This window comes from Phallusia mammillata, chromosome 3 (assembly GCF_965637545.1).
Source record: "Phallusia mammillata chromosome 3, kaPhaMamm4.hap1.1, whole genome shotgun sequence".
NCBI classification, from domain to species: domain Eukaryota; kingdom Metazoa; phylum Chordata; class Ascidiacea; order Phlebobranchia; family Ascidiidae; genus Phallusia; species Phallusia mammillata.
This window is the reverse complement of record NC_137254.1, coordinates 11,983,236-12,000,721: the sequence shown is the minus strand read 5'-3', so window position 1 is coordinate 12,000,721 and position 17,486 is coordinate 11,983,236. Positions and strand designations below refer to the sequence as shown.

The 17,486-nt window shown below is 37.8% G+C and overlaps 3 protein-coding genes and 1 pseudogene across 3 annotated transcripts; 3 read left to right on the top strand and 1 right to left on the bottom strand.

The window, feature by feature from the left end:
- The first annotated feature begins 286 nt into the window (after positions 1 to 286).
- LOC145220093 (uncharacterized) lies at positions 287 to 3,351 on the top strand. Its single transcript, XM_080087383.1, has 3 exons — positions 287 to 1,740; positions 1,854 to 2,087; positions 2,161 to 3,351. Exons 1-3 carry the CDS (start codon positions 757 to 759, stop codon positions 3,349 to 3,351), a joined length of 2,409 nt encoding a protein of 802 aa, XP_079943509.1. The 5' UTR covers positions 287 to 756.
- Positions 3,347 to 5,594, top strand: LOC145220102 (uncharacterized; annotated as a pseudogene).
- A 5,743-nt stretch (positions 5,595 to 11,337) lies between these two features.
- LOC145219517 (uncharacterized) lies at positions 11,338 to 13,300 on the bottom strand. Its single transcript, XM_080086874.1, has 7 exons — positions 13,105 to 13,300; positions 12,810 to 13,024; positions 12,236 to 12,711; positions 12,009 to 12,171; positions 11,893 to 11,956; positions 11,654 to 11,819; positions 11,338 to 11,589 (listed from the first exon to the last, which is right to left on the bottom strand). Exons 1-7 carry the CDS (start codon positions 13,298 to 13,300, stop codon positions 11,469 to 11,471), a joined length of 1,401 nt encoding a protein of 466 aa, XP_079943000.1. The 3' UTR covers positions 11,338 to 11,468.
- A 129-nt stretch (positions 13,301 to 13,429) lies between these two features.
- On the top strand, positions 13,430 to 14,278 carry LOC145220106 (uncharacterized). The gene has a single exon (XM_080087398.1). The coding sequence runs from the start codon at positions 13,475 to 13,477 to the stop codon at positions 14,276 to 14,278; it is 804 nt and encodes a 267-aa protein (XP_079943524.1). The 5' UTR covers positions 13,430 to 13,474.
- The last annotated feature ends 3,208 nt before the right edge of the window (positions 14,279 to 17,486 follow it).

Sequence of the window (17,486 nt, the reverse complement as noted above, 5' to 3'; positions counted from 1 at the left end):
CTTTCCCGCAAGAGCCCCAAGGTGGAAACTTACACCTGTTGACACACACTTGTATTGGCTTGGGTCTTGTTTAATATTTTTTTAGCACGAATAGACATTTAAAAACACGCTTGTGAGCTGTTTGTAAAAACGTTTCAGATTTTTGGAAATTATTTCTTCTGCAGATTTAGTGCGTTTTGAATTTATCTTATAGTTAAAATTTTCAGAAAAGCAAATGTTGAACATTGTCATTGTTAAACCAACTTACATATTTTAAGTTAATTGTTTAAACCCAGTCAACAATACTGTGGAGTATCGTGTATTGAAGTAATACATAAGCGCGTATAATATCGTACGAGTGACTGTGATTGCATGAACGTTTTATTTCGTCATCGTCACCTTTTCAGTACTCGACCTTAAATGCCAGTTGTCGCTGTTTAACACCTTAAGCACAACTGTACAGTTGCGTCATCGTCACCTTTGCCACTATATATTCACATGTGTTGTAACTCTCACACTTAATATCCTTTATTCTCTCATCTCAATGAACTAACTTTAACGTTAAACGCCGTCTTCATAATCGGACTAAGCTCAGACAAGCAGTAGCTCAGAAACATCTACAGCGAAAGATACTTCTGTAGTAATAAGTACGACGTCATTAGGACCAATAAAGCCCCTACATAAATTGGCGAACCCGACGTGATTTTGACGGACCATACTCAATTACGGTGAGGTATTATTTTGTTGTTTACTATTTTCAATTATTTATACTTAAGTATGTCCTACATGCATAATCTTCTGCCTTTTGGTAAATCCAAAAAGACTAAACTGACTTCTACTCCCATCATAAGAAGCACTGAGCTGCCCTCTTACAGTGGTACTGGACAATTACCCAAGGATTCTCGTCATCCTGGGCCGTTTCAAACAAACAATCGTCAAGACGATTGTGACAGTGGGTCTAGTTCACCCATCAGTCAACCGTCCGATATCAAGGTGGTTTACCCGGATTTATCTACAAATCAACAAACCGGGTGCGAAACTGCCGTGCCACCACCTAACAGAGGTATGCTGCTTGCAAAATTGAACATCCCTAAGTTCTGGGCCGAACGGTGTGCTGTATGGTTTGCAACCGTTGAAACCATATTCGAAGCTAACCAGATTTACAGCGAGCAGGAAAAATTCGCTGCAATCATACCAAGATTGGGAGAGGATCAGATTGCGAAGATTGGTCATCTTATTCTGAACCGAACTTCCGATCATCTCTATTCACACTTAAAGCAGGATTTGCTTAAGTTTTATGAGACGAGGGAAATGATGCGCCTAAACCAATTGTTAAGTGCTGGCGAACCTTGCAATAAAAGACCCAGCGAACTACTTAACGAAATGAAGTTGTTGTTGGCTGGTTATGGCGATTTAGGTCCATCGGCTGTGGCCTTATTAAAAAAACTGTTTTTAGATAGACTGCCAAAGGAGGTCAGACTTGTTCTATCGGCAAGTATTCATCAGGATTTAGACAGCCTTGCAGAAACTGCCGATTCTGTAATGATGCTAAATTCTCCACATTTGTTTGTGCAGTCGCAAACTCCTGTTTCCACATCTCGAGGAACTTCGGAGCAACCGCAATCATCCCATCACCAGATTAATAATCAGACGATTGTTAATGATGATTTTGAAAAGCGCTTCGCAAAGCTATCCAATGACATGGATGCCATAAAGACGATGCAAACCATGTCATTACTGAACAATGCAAACCAACCTCAAGTAAGTCCGCAGGCTACTTCTACACCCTTACGGTCGGAATATAGATCATTTGAATCTCGTCCGAATCGTAACTATGCTGGAAAAACTAAATATGTTCCAGTATCTAAAAGCAGATTTCCTCCACCGAGAGACCAGCCTGCGCCGCATCAGTTGTGCTACTTTCATGCTCTCTATGGAATGGAAGCCAGGAGGTGCAGACCGGACTGTATTTTGTGGTCAAAAAACGCCAACGGTCCTGGTCCCAATCGGTAAAGTACCAGGACTTCCGTTCAACAAGAAAAAGAAAAACCTTTACCGTAAAAGACGAACAAAGCAACTTGCACTTTTTAGTGGACAGCGGTAGTGACGTAAGCATCATACCCGCATGGTTTGCAAAAGGGTTTTGTAACAAAAAATCTGTAAATTTGTACGGTGCTACAGGAAAAGGTTTTCTTGGCCCTTCATAGCCTGGCTCATCCCGGATTCAAAGGAACCAAACAACTGATCAGCGAACGATTTGTTTGGCATGGGATGAAGAATGACGTCCAGGACTGGTGCAAATCATGTATTCCTTGTCAGAAAAGTAAGGTGACAATTCACAATCGAGCTCCTCTTGGAAGGTATTTAGAACCTGAAGGTAGATTCACTGATTTGTCAATAGATATTGTTGGACCATTGCCCGCATGTAACGGTTATTCCTATCTTCTAACTGTTGTTTGTCGATGGACTAGATGGTTCACAGCAATCCCTCTGAAGGATATCACCGCCAGTACTTGTGCCGACGCATTTATTCTGAATTGGATATCTATATTTGGTTGTCCCCTCAGGATTTCCACCGACAGAGGCGCCCAGTTCACCTCTTCGTTATGGTCAGATCTTTGCAACATGCTAGGAGCAAAACTTCAACAAACTACAGCTTACCATCCCGCAAGCAATGGGTACATCGAACGCCAACATCGCACTTTGAAGGCAGCCCTGCGAGCTCAAGAATATCCGAATGACTGGTATTCAAATTTAGGATTGATCCTACTGAGTTTAAGAGCAACAGTAAAATCTGACATCAGTTGCAGTCCTGCTGAACTGGTTTTAGGAAATACTTTGCGTTTACCAGGAGAGTTCTTTGAAGAACCTATTCCGGGAATATCAAAGGTTGAGTATGCACAACGGCTATCGAAATTCATTTTTAATATGAAATTTATACCACCTAGAATTAACCCTCCTATCAGATCTCATTTAGATCCGGAACTGAAGAAGTGTTCCCACGTATTCGTCAAAGTGGCTGCCAACAAAGGTCCTTTGTATAGCCATTATGATGGGCCGTTCAAAGTTATTGAACGGCACGATAAGTATTACGTTTTAGCCATGTGGGGACGTACGAATTCTGTTTCTATTGACAGACAAAAAGTCTGTTATTTACCCTCAGAAATAAATGTAACTACTAATTCTAATGATCCTTTAATTTGTCCAGATATTATTGAAGGCAGATCTGAAGGAAGCGAAACAGCCGCGACGCCCGATATCGAGGTTGATCGAACACCAGAATCATCAACCACTGCACCTACACCTCCTTCACCAATCATCAAAACCCGAACCGGTCGAGTTGTCAGACGACCACTCAGATTTAGAGATTAAACATCATGATTTATTTCAGTTTAATCCTATTTCTTTCCATCACAACTACGCACAGCTCAACACACAAGTTCAAGCTATGCCACCACAAACTTTCCAAAGGGGAATATTTCATTCCTAAACCCATGCCCTGTAAGAAGAACTACAAACACCCTTTAGAAGACAAATGTACTGTAGACGTGTTCAACCCGTCCAAAGGGGAAATTTTTTACACAAAGAGGAATCGGCTGGACATTATGCAACGTTCGCAGAAAGACGAAGTTCAAGGTCTAATCCTGAACGAAGCTACCGATGCTTTGAGCAGCATCACAAACATGACGACATACACTATGTAGAGTGCCAAATTCAGTCTCTACTATCAACGGTCTACTCACTGCTGTCCCGTCAATATCCTGGCGAAATAATTAGCCAAGTACTTGGAGGACATCGAGCAGCAATCACAACATCCGACCTAATGACCGAAATCACCTGCGAAGAAATCAATGGAACAATTCTTCATAGCCTTCGCCATGGTGACCTTTTCGCTACAAGGCCACTAATCGAATACATCGACTCAACCGGAACAAGAATAGTCGGTCAACTATACCGCGATGGTTTTGTTTATCAAAACGTCAAATTTCTTGAAACTTATCAACCGGGACGAGTACTGTCATTCCGAATTGATGAAGAATTCGTTGTATTCGACAACTACACATTGACGCACGTGGACTCGAACGTCCACGAAATCGTCCCAACTCTATCGCCAATCCACTTCAGCCATCGGACAACGGACTATCAATCCTTCATGGATGAATTCCCGAAATCGAGCAGCGGAATCGAGGATATGAACAGCATGCTAATGACACTGACAGAAGTTCGATTACACAACGAACAGCTGTCACAATACATGCAATCTAACCTTGACCCATCAGAAGAAGCGGATGTAGGATACATCACGGACAAGATTGACGCAGCAACAAAGAACGTGTTTTTGCATGTTATTAGCTCTATAACATCGCCATTTATAAACTTTCTGGTGACAATAGCACTGTTCTTAGCATGTTTTTGGGGAATAGTGTTAACTGGCATAGCTCTGAAACATTATGGATTTTGGGTGTTAGGTTTAGTTCAGACCAAACTGTTACACAAACATGACAATGTAATAGGGGACGTCGGTGAAAACGTTGGAGACAATTTCGAGCTCCGTGATCTCCAACGGAACGACGAGTAACCAAATTCGTCACCGAGTTTCTACTATTTACTTGTGATGTTTGCAGTGTTGACATATACTAACTTGTTGCATGTTTGTAAAACAATGTTTTATTATTAACACACGATTAAAATAAAATTAAGTTATTTTGCCGCATGTGAAATGTACGTTGAAAGTTGATGCATGATGAATTGCTTTGAATCAATACTCGACACTCCAACTCAGTCTTCCCCATGATCACACAAACGAACCATCTGCTAAAAGAAGTTCAACAAACTAACGAGACTCCATCGCCAACATCTTTGTTCTTCATCACGTTGGATCAAAACATTCTTACCAGGTTGTTTACGATCGAGGCCGTGTAACACTGTGACGATCACCATCAAAACTACGACGATGTTGACAGATGTCATGCAAAGTCGATCGGAGATTGACTATGCAGGATATCTAACAACAACAATGTCATCGGCTACCACATCGTCAAACTCGCCACGCAGCTCAACGTAATTCTACGTCACGTCACATTACTGTTTATCGTCATCTTTATCAAAAGAACGTCGACCTATCTCAATCGAACGACATTTGGACAAATCAAAGATTTGATGTCATCTCCACAACACCGAATCACGATCGAATCAAAATCAACAACGTTCAACAACTGGTCATCAAGATTGAACAACAAACAATCAAAACGAAAAGACACTCGCGACTGGAACGAACCAAGAAGCAGATTTCAAAGAAGCAAATATGTCAAATTCGACATAAATCGGAAAAACACTTTTCGGCGGGGTGGCCTGTGTGGAGTATCGTGTATTGAAGTAATACATAAGCGCGTATAATATCGTACGAGTGACTGTGATTGCATGAACGTTTTATTTCGTCATCGTCACCTTTTCAGTACTCGACCTTAAATGCCAGTTGTCGCTGTTTAACACCTTAAGCACAACTGTACAGTTGCGTCATCGTCACCTTTGCCACTATATATTCACATGTGTTGTAACTCTCACACTTAATATCCTTTATTCTCTCATCTCAATGAACTAACTTTAACGTTAAACGCCGTCTTCATAATCGGACTAAGCTCAGACAAGCAGTAGCTCAGATAGGCAAGGACTTAGAGTATAAACATCTACAGCGAAAGATACTTCTGTAGTAATAAGTACGACGTCATTAGGACCAATAAAGCCCCTACAATACAACGCAACACATCGCTGATTCGAAAAGCAAAAACTTGAATTTTTTTGCTTGACGTATAGTAGTGGTTTTCTAAATATTTCTTTCGAGAGCCTGTAGGGCAGGGCTTCTCAAACTGTGCGTCGCGTAATATAATCTTGGCGTCGCGAAACATTATGGGTTATTATGTCAGTCACAATAAAGGGTATACGTGCGTACATTTATTGTTCAAACATCATTCCCGTGTATTTAAACTGCTATATAAACACATTTTGTAGACCTTAAAAGAGTGTTACCAACCTAGTAGCCATATGCGCCAGACTTTTTTATGCCTATTGTGTGCAAACAATGCGAAAAAGCAGATACCACAAGCGTCACAATATAGATTATGACGTCATAAAAACTAAGACTGTCAATCTGTGTATTAGGTTAGAAATTAATTTGGGCTTTTTAAGCGCCATTAGATGGTATATATATCAACTACAAGTATTTCTTTACATCATACCCAAGAAGAGGTCGCGTAGAAATTTCTGTTTTAAGAAAGTCAACATCGCGGTTTCATGATATGTGGCTTACCTTTTTGATTTGTACCAAGTCCAAGTGCTGAAATGGTATGTGCAAAGCGAACATGTTCACTAGGTTGTAATCAAAAATAGTTTCAACTGCTCTTAGCCAAAGACGTGCATTAGAAGGCCAGAAAAAGAGGAAGTTAAGGTTCGTAGTCGTTTTGCTTCCCTGTGTATTGTCGATTTAAAAACGGAAGGAGGGTGGTGGGACCATCAGTTTAAAAATCGTCGGCCAGTTGCGATATTTTTGACATAGTCTTGTTTTTGTTTTGAAAATTTATGTTGTCAGCTGATGACGTGGTTTACGTTACGAAATTGAACATGGCCCTTGGTTTAGGCGGTTGTTATATTGTTGTGGGGTTATTTCATGACCATGGGTAGCGCTCTTGATGCCACTAATAGTTTTTTTCTGAAATTGTCATTGCCAAAACAGAGACAAATTATGTCGTCGATAAACCTCATGAACAGTTCCGTCTTTTTGATAAAGCACGCTGTCTGAGCGTAAAAATTATCTCCATGCTTAAGAATGGCATTTTCCAAGCACAGGAGTGTAAGTTCGATCAGGCTTTCTATGCTGCGCTTGTTAAGGTTGCAGACAGCAAGAGATAACGCTAAATAACAGAAGACGCTCTGTACTGCCACGCGTACCACTTTTTGCAGAACAACTAATTTGATCGAATCATATTTTATTCAGAAGAATAATATTGGCCTACTAACTACCACTAAAGCACCACAACGAAATTTCATGAGATCTTTGTTTACTATCCTCCTATTGGTCGAACCGCATTTCAATTGGGAAAAAAGGATATTTTTTGTATGGCTTTGACACGATGACAAACAATCCAACTATTTCTGAATTCAACCTTATTCAAATAGTAGGTCGTAAGAAGTAAACAATGACCTTCTTTATCATGAAAAATTGCTGCTTTACAAATTACGCGGCAGGCGTAAACTTGCAGCGCATCGAAAGTCATTTCCGGGCACACCTAGTCGGTTTCAAATTTTTGACTTGATGATGATCATCGTGACGGAAAATACCTGCTCACATTCCTATGCATTACTACTAGAGTTTCATTCCCGGGATCCCGGACAATTTCAGAAAAAAAAATTATCCTATTTTAGTTTTAAAAAAGATTTTCAAAAAAATCAAACTAAAGCTCGACGGCGGCCTCGTGAACATACATTGATGCTTTGCCGGCCCACTAAAAACAAAATTATAAATTTAACAAAAATCGAATAAAATCCCGCGATCCTGGGATTGAGGTTGTTTTTATCTCGGGATAAGCCAAAGTGGCAAATTTGAGAAACCCCAATTACTATGAAGCATAAACCACCTCTTCATACGTAACCGTTATTAAACATTTATTTTTAGCTTACAACGCTAGCATTATTCAACGGATAATATCTACGAAGAGCAATCATTTGACATAATTAATGCCCTTTGTCCCACACCGTTATACGGCTCATCAAAGCAATTGCACTGTTAAAAAATGTACTGTGAAAACTTCCGGCAGCTTTTTTTACGGCACATTTTGTAGATTTTAAAACCTGGCAGATTTTTTACTGACCAGTTTGTCAATTCTACTGCATTGCAATACAACACGCTTCAAGAACTGTGTTTTGTTGGTGCAAAAATCCAGAACATTATTGCTGGTAACCAAACAAAACAGCATAAACATAGTGTACACTTACCTTTGCATGAACTCCAAAGTTGCCAATGCACTTTTTGGATACTTAATATTGAATATGAATAGGCAAGACAGCATGACAATGCAAGAAAGGTCACTGCAAGAAATTACCATGTTTTTTTCAACAATGACCTTAAAATATTTGGCAATGGCTTCTGACATGTCCCTAGAATAAAAATGTTTGTACTTAAAACATACACATACATATAAAAATGTATATTGCAAACTCACCAATTACTATAACCTAAGGAGTAGTTTTCCAAAATGCAAATCTCCTCACACTTCACACAAAACAATGTACATTCCCACTTTGTACTCAATTGACCTGATTTTTACTGAAGAAATAAATATGCACCTTGAAGGATATTGTACATTTTTAAACATTTATCAACAGGACATTGAATTTTAAAACCTTGTCGAATACGATGCTTAGTAAGTTTTATAACTTCTTTTATGCAGTCAAAACCTTTCCCACATATTTCTTCACTACACACTGAATTTAAGTCCATTATTGAAAAATTAGCTTTAATCAAAAGAGATCTACAGTTTTGTCAAAAAGAAATCTGCAGCATTCTCTGCATACAGCAACTGTAAACACCGTACGAAATAAAGTCTAACATTAATCCCAAAAAAGTAACACTATCTGCATCTGCCAGCCGCAACCTACACTCCCTCCATGACCTCCGGATAAAAGCAGTTTGCATTTTAAACGATTCTGATTGGACAACGCATTCATCCATATCAGAACATGCTTGATATACGGTCACGTGGACATAAAAAAACTTACGTTTCGTGTCCGTAAAAGAATACGTATGTTTTTCCTGCAAAATTTACGAAAAAACGGAAGCTACTCGCGTACCACAGGTTAGAACCCCTAGCCTAAGCCCCTGTGAAGCCCTTTTAAGTAGCGAACGTTATTATCACGATTCGATCGTATACATGTAACACTTATTATGTTTTTTTAACGGAAACGAATGAAAAATGGAATAATAGAAAAGTCTATACGTCTATTTTTTTTCGAAAATTCCACAATTACGTCGTCGTATTTAATTTAATATCGCGGGGAATAAATAAAGAAGCAAGGCCATTCAATCGAGGTTCACCCATAGCACAACGCAGGTAATTTTCGATGTACTGAATGAACGCTCACTTGGTGCGAAAAGTCGCAAATATTTGCAGCAATTTCGAAATGCAGGGAAATGTCTGCAGTTCACTTACTGCTTTCAAAACATCAATTATATTTGTTGGTTTGACTTCTTGGTGCTTACAGTGGTTTTTCGCTGGAAATTGCAAAAAAGTTGGACTCACATACCGCCCTCACTACAACTTTACGCATTGTGATATCGATGGCTTCAATCAGCTCATTTTGAGCAATGTTGGAAATATACTGCGCAAGCTTCGGTTATATGGCGTTCGAGAACCGTGTCGCCAGATTGGACCATAAGCTGAAAGGAGAGCTCGAAAGTTTTCTTGAGAGTAAAGGTTTTCTGAGTCAAGTGCCATTTTGCCGCTGTGTCTGTGGCCACGGAACGCCAACCCCAGTCTTCCGATATGTCGTATGCATTCACTGCGCAAGATGAGACGTCAAACAACCATCTTTTCCAGTTAAATGTGTATATTTTTGCAAATGAGTTTTGACTAATCGATTTAATTTGATTCCGTGCATCTGCTAAGGAGCAAATATAACACAATACTTGCAGAAAATGCAAAGCATTCGTAAAACCCGCTGATGTGCTGCTTTTCAAAATATTTTTTTCTTTTTTTTTCACCTTCTTTGCGTTCGGAAAATAGCCATATAAAACTGTCAGACGAAGAGCAAACATTGTCAAGTAGTTCCAATCGTTTCCTGTCATCATTAACTGGTGTAATGGCATGTCCAAAGCTAATGGCGAATTAGCATCCGAAAGTATTTCAAAAGTCTTAGGAGATTTGCTACCCTGGCTTGTCGAGGCTATTTCTGTTTCTGAATTTTCCGAGGCCAGTAGTAACCTAAGTAGCTACTTTGACACAGTTGTTTCTAACAGTGGTTGCCTCTTAATCATATGTTTTTTAATAAAACATTTTTTACTAATGTGACAACAACTGACAAGAATCCAAATACTCTACTTTGAACATCCCTGGTCTTAATTCGGGCTTGACTCTTGCACCGCCAGAACATGGTAAAAAGCCGTACAAGAACACTTTGAGGGTTGGGTTTTGGACGTTTTTTTTTTTTTTTTATTTGCGATAACTAAGAGACGAAGAAAGACAGATACATTAAAGTACAACAGAACAAACGCTAAGTATTTACGGCACTCAGAGGCCAGACCACTTGACTAAGCACTCTGCACGTTTTTTTCTCTTAGTTGCAATAATTAGTTCGGTTTGTTTCGTTATTTTTAATGCGTTAATCAATCTGTTCACAGTAGGTTTGTTTTGTGCATATTTACATTGGTATATCACAAACCGGGCACATAGAAAAATACAATTTAACAGTGATGTAACAGAACTGTACGAATAGGTTCCAAATCAACATAACGCTATATTTGGTTTAATATTCAGTAATAGTTTGCGAGAGATCCAAGAAGTAACATTTTCCCAATACTGGGCGACAACTTTGCAAGTGTAAAACAAATGAGAAATGGTTTCAGGGAAACTTTGGCAGAAAACGCACTTTTCCGAAGTTACTATGCCATAATTGTATAGTTTTTTATTTGTTATTACCGCTCTTAAGTTTAATTTGATTTGAAATGCTCTTAATTTTGTTTCTAAGGTACAACTATACGTGTTCCTGTACACCTCCCTCCAGTTGGGCTTTTCTGTACTAATCCCTATGTCGGTTTCCCACTTTTTTTGTTCTTGTGTTGGCGGTTCTGATGTGTGATATTTTATAAAGTTGTAAGTTTCTTTAAGTGTTCTTCAGTGCGTGGTTCCCTCAAGAAAGAAAACTCTGGTTTTAACTGGTATTTTTCGAAGTCGGTAACTGCGCGCAAAAAGTCGTAGCGGTAAATGTCCTGAAATTGCTTTAATATCATTATCATCAGGTCAGTGGACAAATAGTTGGTGTTCTGTTACTACTAATAGCACGTGGTTAATACTATCCGCGATATAATTGGTTATAGCACATTGTTGAAACGCAGCAAACGCTTCTGTTACAAACTTGCAGGAGTGTTGAATGAAATCGCTTTTCAAATTTAATCGAAATAGATTTTCAGTGAGTGCGACCATCTGCTTGAAAGTACCACAACGTCGTCTTTTCGGGATAGAGCGCGAGTCCCGGAAAGACTTCTATCGTGGGATCGAAACGACCGCAGGCAAGATTTTTGTGGTCTGTTCCTTGCCATATGGGAATGCTTGGGAGACCATTATCACGTCTTTAGTACACTGTTGCTAAACCACTGGCAGCAGTTTTTACCCCAAATATCCTGGTAAATTTCACTGTAAAAATACCTGTAAAATACTGCACCACAATGACTGTCAAGTACATGTTTATTTTAACGAAGACCGACTGATATGCAGTAAAAATCAAGCAGCACTATTCTGTGCAGATTGGATTAGCCTGCCAAGGGCCAGTACTTTTGGGTGCGTTCCACCTACACACCTTCGTTTCCCCTTAGTCCCGGATTCATTGATTTCAGCAAAGTACCTGCACAAAATATATTATTTTTTTACACACACATATATATATTTATTAACAAGAACTTGCTAACCTTTGGATAAATTCCAGAGATGCCTGTGAACTTCGGGGATACTGTATGTTAAACACATAGAATGAGCAAAAGAGGCCAGCAAAAGCTGTAAAATAGTCACAGCATTCATAAATCTGGTTTCTTTCAACAATTAGTAAGAACTTGTTGGCTGATGCCGGTGAACTGCCTGGAATTGTAAAGAGCAACACATCATCAGACTAAACTATTGAGCGCACATTACCATTTATAACATATCATACCTGTAGCAATTATAAAAGGATTTGGGTCACCATTTTCAATTGTATCCTGCAGCAGTGAGTCATCCTGTAAAACAAGTAGATATATAAAGATACAAAATGTACAAATTATTACATACTTGAATGCACTTTAAAATTTGTGATTGATTTTCATTAAAGTAACTGCCCATAAGTTCCAAAATTGAAACACATGTTGGCATTTTGTTTTCGAGAACTTTGCATTCCAACTTAATTTTGTGAATGGTGGCAGCAACTGATGGCTTTGCCATTGCCTTCAAAGCTCTGTAACAAATGTGTAAGGTTACCTATAACATACAAGTATTTTAAGTTTAAAAATAATCATCACTTGTATGTTCGAAAGCTTCGATTTGACATTCTCATTGGAATTTCCTTGGCATCATAGTTTAAAGCCAGAAGTTGCTCATAATGTTGAAATAGACATCGTGAGTTGGTCAAAAATGGCCATTTCTTTAAAATCTCGCTTACTGGAACATTAGTGTTAATATCATCTCTTTGTTGGGAAAAGGTTCTTTTCATTAGCTCTAATACTCTGTTCATATTTTGGTCTTGTTTTGTAAATTCAGTTATTAACCAATTTTGAAATGTTGTAGTGGTTGAATTATCATCATCAATAATTGCAGTGGAATGTTGGGAAGTTGTTTCATTTAGTTGATCAAGTTTTCGTTTTTTTCTCACCACATTTTCCCAGCGATAAAATAAATGATTGGAAATGGAAGTATGGCCATTTCCAATAGGAACTCCATCCACCATGTCAAGAAAGGATTTTGGGTATCTTGACACAATACGGTAGGCAATTTTGGTCTAAATTTTTTCTTCCAGGCTTTTGTGTCAGCTAAAAACAAACAAAACACATGTGCCGCAGATATTACCTAAAAGAGCAAAGAAATCAATGTACATACTTTTAATACTTCTTCAATTGTTTTGTGAATCAATTCTTTTCTTTCCATTATCTTTGGCACATGGCCATTTTCCAGACATTGTATAAGTACAGGAGAGCATCGAGCCCAAGGAATTTTAAAGGTGTAAATCCACTGCATCGATCCTTCACTACTACTAAAGCTGGTGTTAAGTTCGGACTCAAGTGGTTCCGTTGAAAATCCAGAATTTGATGAAACTAAAAAAGTAACAAAATAACATGTGCTGTGACCATATAATTCTTAATACTGGTATCGGTACAAATGAACAACAAATTACCTGGTTGCAGATTGGCTGCTTTGAGTAGTTTTCTTGCTTGTACTAGATTAAACTTTATTAGAAGATCCTCCAATTCTAGATGTTGCAAATCACTTGCATCCTGAACACCAAGGGTGTGCAAGTGTGAAACACATTCTTCGAACTTGGCAGGATTTTCCTCCAACTCTGGAAGTAGTTTTAACAAAGTAGCCTCCATTTTTAAGCATAAAATAAACCTAAACACAGATGCATTGTTTCAAAACAAACATTGCTTTTTGGTCAATGGCATATACATTCAGTGGCAATTTGTTAAACAATTCTATTTGAATAAGGAAAACTGGATTCTAGGAAAACTGTGGTAAATTAACCTTCAATTAACACAAAATTTGCAATGTCTCGAACAACTCCAAAGAAGGCTGTACAACAAACACAGTCCACTTGGATAAACAAAATTGATGCTGTATTACAACAAACGAAAGAAAATAACGAAAAGATGGATGTTATGATGCAAGAAATTCAAGTGATAAAAAAAAGTCAACAATTTCTGTCAGAGAAATATGATTGCATTCTGCAAAAGGTAACAAAAAATGATGAAGAACTAAAGAAGGTAAAAATAGAACATGCATCACAAAGAAATGACATTGTAGAAATGAAAAAACAACTAATTGACAGCAAAAATAAAATTAATGCATTGGAACAGTACGGAAGAAGGGAATGTTTGGAATTTAAAGGCATCAACTACAACAACACAGAAAATACCGACGATATCATCATAGCAGTGTCAAAACAAGTTGGTGTCACTGTAACTAAAGCTGACATAAGTATATCGCACAGGGTTGGAATATTTAAAAATGCAACTCGAAAAGATCCGCCTACCATCATTGCAAAATTTACAAACAGGAAAATTCGAGATCATATTTACAGCAACAGGGGAAAACTTCGACAATCAAGGCAACAAAACAATTCAAAAGTGTTTATCAATGAAAGCTTGACTAAAATTAACCGGCAACTATTCAACTGGTGTCTCCAATACAAAAAATCCTCAAATTTCAAATACATATGGACCAAAAATGGCACCACACTTCTAAAAAAAGATGATGAAAGCCAACCCATAGCCATTCGGAGTACAAACGACTTGACTCTTCACAACATCCCGTTCAATGATACAGGAGCCTCCAGGATTGCCAATACCTAATGTATGTATTTAAAACAATACATCATTTTTTTATCATTAAATGGCGATACATGCTAATTCAACCGTAAATATGGATATGACTGACCACATGGCAACATATTTTGATATGACTGATTACAATTCCCTATTATCTAATGTCACCGGTGATGATATTGTGTTAATTCACTTTAACGTAAGAAGTTTGTCAAAAAATTATGATGTTTTAGTAGAATTTATTGACACTTTCGATTCAAAGCCTGATGTTATTGCCATATCTGAAACCAAACTTAATGACCGAACCGTTTCAAACATAAACATATCTGGTTACAGGTTTGTACAGCATGATTCTGAAACGCATGCGGGTGGGGTTGGCCTATATATAAAAGATTCACTCATATTCACAATCACTCACACTTACCTTATTACAATGCCAAAATGTGAAAACTTATGGGTTAAACTGCAGCTACACGACAAAAAATGTGCAATAATAGGGGTAGTTTATAGACATCCAAGCTACAACATCTTAGAGTTTCAAAAAAACCTAGAAAAATCTCTGTTCACCTTAACCAAAAAGAAAACATTGTTCTACATACTTGGCGATTTCAATATTAACCTGAATGCTGACAATGCACAATGCAGCATTTACAAAGAAATGTTAGAAAGCCTTAATATAAAATCACTAATTAATACACATTCACACATAGTTCCTTCACTTGCAAAATCTACAATTGACCACATACACACAAATAATGACACTGGGGTACACATACCTGGGCTAATACAATTTGACATATCCGATCACCTTCCAATATTTGTAAATCATCAAACACGCCTCCCAAAAAACAGTCACCACATTCAGAAAATTTAGAACCTACCAAAACTTTAATTTTCAAACCTCCTGTGATGATTTACTACAAATTCAAGAGAATATTACAACATTTTCACCTGTTGAAGAAAAATTAAAACAACTGATATCACATTTACAGGCAATTATAAACAAACATGCACCATACACGACACTACCAAGAAAGAAGCACCACAAACACAAACCATGGATCACAAGAGCCATCCTAAATTCGATCAACACCAAAAACAAGATGTACAAAAAAAAACCTTCACACAAACACAACTGGCAATAATACAACTTATAAAATTTATGCAAAAATACTTAAAAATGTTATAAGAAAATCAAAACAAATCTATTACACAATCATTTTCACAGCAAATAAAAATAATCCCAAGAAAATCTGGAAGGAAATACGAAACATCACATCACACAAAACAACTGAACAACACAACATTACAAAAATTGTGCAAAACTCACAACATATTAAATTAATAGCTGAAACTTTTAACACTTACTTCTCCACAGTTGGTAGTAATATGGCAAATAAAATTCCTTCCACCCCGCAATCCCCAACATCATTTCTTCCTCATCCTACACCCAATTCATTTTCATTTGTACGGCATCACTGAGGTTTACAATATCATCTCAGCACTAAACGAAAAAAAGGCACCAGGTCCATACGATATGCCGGCAAAATTGTTGAAACTTGCAGCGCCATATGTATCACCCCTCTTATGTGACATATTCAATCAATGTGTTAACTCCAGTGTCTGTCCAAACTGCCTAAAACTGGCAAAAGAAATTCCTCTTTTGAAAGGGGGGAGTTCCCAAGAAACATCAAATAACAGACCAATATCCCTACTACCAACGATATCAAAAATATTCGAAAGAATAATTTCGAAAGCATCCAAATTTAATACGAGACTCTTCGCAGATGATACCTTTCTCTGGATGTCACGTAAGGACTCTTCTGTGCTGCAAAAAAATGTTAATGTTGAATTTGGCAAAATTGATCAATGGATGTGGGCTAACAAGCTGTCTCTTAACTACAAAAAAACGAAGTTTATGATATTTAAAAACAACAGACTGAACCTTCATTCCACCTTCCAAATAACATGTGCACAACACTCCATACAAGAGGTAAAAACAGTAAAATACCTAGGTGTGATATTTGATAATAAACTAAACTTTAAAGCTCACATTCAGTTACTTCGGAAAAAAATAAGTTGTAGTGCCGGCATACTCGCAAAGTTAAGACATACTATGCAATTTCCAACCCTTCGAGCCATATACTACTCACTGGTGCACCCATACCTTCTGCATGGAATACTAGCTTGGGGTTTCGCTAATAAAACCAATTTGCAACCACTAAAATCACTCCACAACAGAGTTCTTAAGATTATTACTCACAGCCCATATCGAACTTCACCCACACCCCTGTACAAATAAACCAACATTCATTTTACAGAGCTAGTTAAACTTGTATTTCTTTACAAAAATAAGGCATTACCTGAAACTTTCCACCAATTTCTAACACCCATACAAGACATTCATAAACACAAAACCAGATTGGCATCAAGAGACCAGTATTTCCGCCACCGTGTCTCCACCACAAGAGCACAAGATACCATATTTCATGCAGGACCCAGAATGTGGGACACTCTGCCGGATAGTATTAAACATGTGGGTTTGCACGCCTTCAAAAAGAACGTCAGAAACTTTCTTGCTGCCAGATACGAAATGTAAAATTTGTGTTGACCTACGTCCCTTACCCACGTGCTTACTTAAAAATGCCTCGCGTTGTTTTCAACTGATTAATCTCGTGTGTTGCCCCAATCTAGCAATTATGCGTGTTCTTTTCAATTTGCCCTCGAGCCTTGCAATCACTATTGACAACGATTCAGGCAAATCATTGTTCTTGTTTTTCAGTAATTTATTTCTCTCGTTTCCGGTGTTATCTACGTTCATTGTTGCTACTGTAATTTTCGCGTTTTGTTGTTCTGCTCCTTCAACATCGACATTTCATACTGCAACTTTTCCTTTGTTCCTAGTTTGATAATAACGGATCACTGACTCGATGGCCAATGTTTGGCCTTTCAATGATCCCGTTACGCAATTGCAAATTTTCCTATTATTATTGTGTACTTTCGTCTAATGCGTGACAAATAAAAGAATTGAATTGAATTTCCAATTCTTTGCAAAAAAGCAATGTTATTGCTAGACAAGTAACGCTCTTACCTCTTAATTATAGTGCTTAAACTGCAGTTAGTATTGTTATTTTACTGCTTAAACTGCAGTTAGTATTGCTATTTTACTGCTTAAACTGCAGTTAGTATTGCTATTTTACTGCTCAAACTGCGTTTGCTTTTGTCTTGACATTTC

What these genes read in the sequence shown, in the direction of transcription:
- LOC145219517 (XM_080086874.1), bottom strand. Translation starts at nt 13,300, where the DNA reads ATGGAGGCTACTTTGTTAAAACTACTTCCAGAGTTGGAGGAAAATCCT. An exon ending in AGCAGCCAATCTGCAACCAG is followed by an intron (nt 13,025 to 13,104) that starts GTAATTTGTTGT and finishes TTACTTTTTTAG; the next exon opens with TTTCATCAAATTCTGGATTT. An exon ending in AAATTTTAAAGTGCATTCAA is followed by an intron (nt 11,957 to 12,008) that starts GTATGTAATAAT and finishes CTTGTTTTACAG; the next exon opens with GATGACTCACTGCTGCAGGA.
- LOC145220093 (XM_080087383.1), top strand. Translation starts at nt 757, where the DNA reads ATGTCCTACATGCATAATCTTCTGCCTTTTGGTAAATCCAAAAAGACT. An exon ending in ACAATGCAAACCAACCTCAA is followed by an intron (nt 1,741 to 1,853) that starts GTAAGTCCGCAG and finishes ATCTAAAAGCAG; the next exon opens with ATTTCCTCCACCGAGAGACC. An exon ending in TAGTGGACAGCGGTAGTGAC is followed by an intron (nt 2,088 to 2,160) that starts GTAAGCATCATA and finishes ACGGTGCTACAG; the next exon opens with GAAAAGGTTTTCTTGGCCCT.
- LOC145220106 (XM_080087398.1), top strand. Translation starts at nt 13,475, where the DNA reads ATGTCTCGAACAACTCCAAAGAAGGCTGTACAACAAACACAGTCCACT.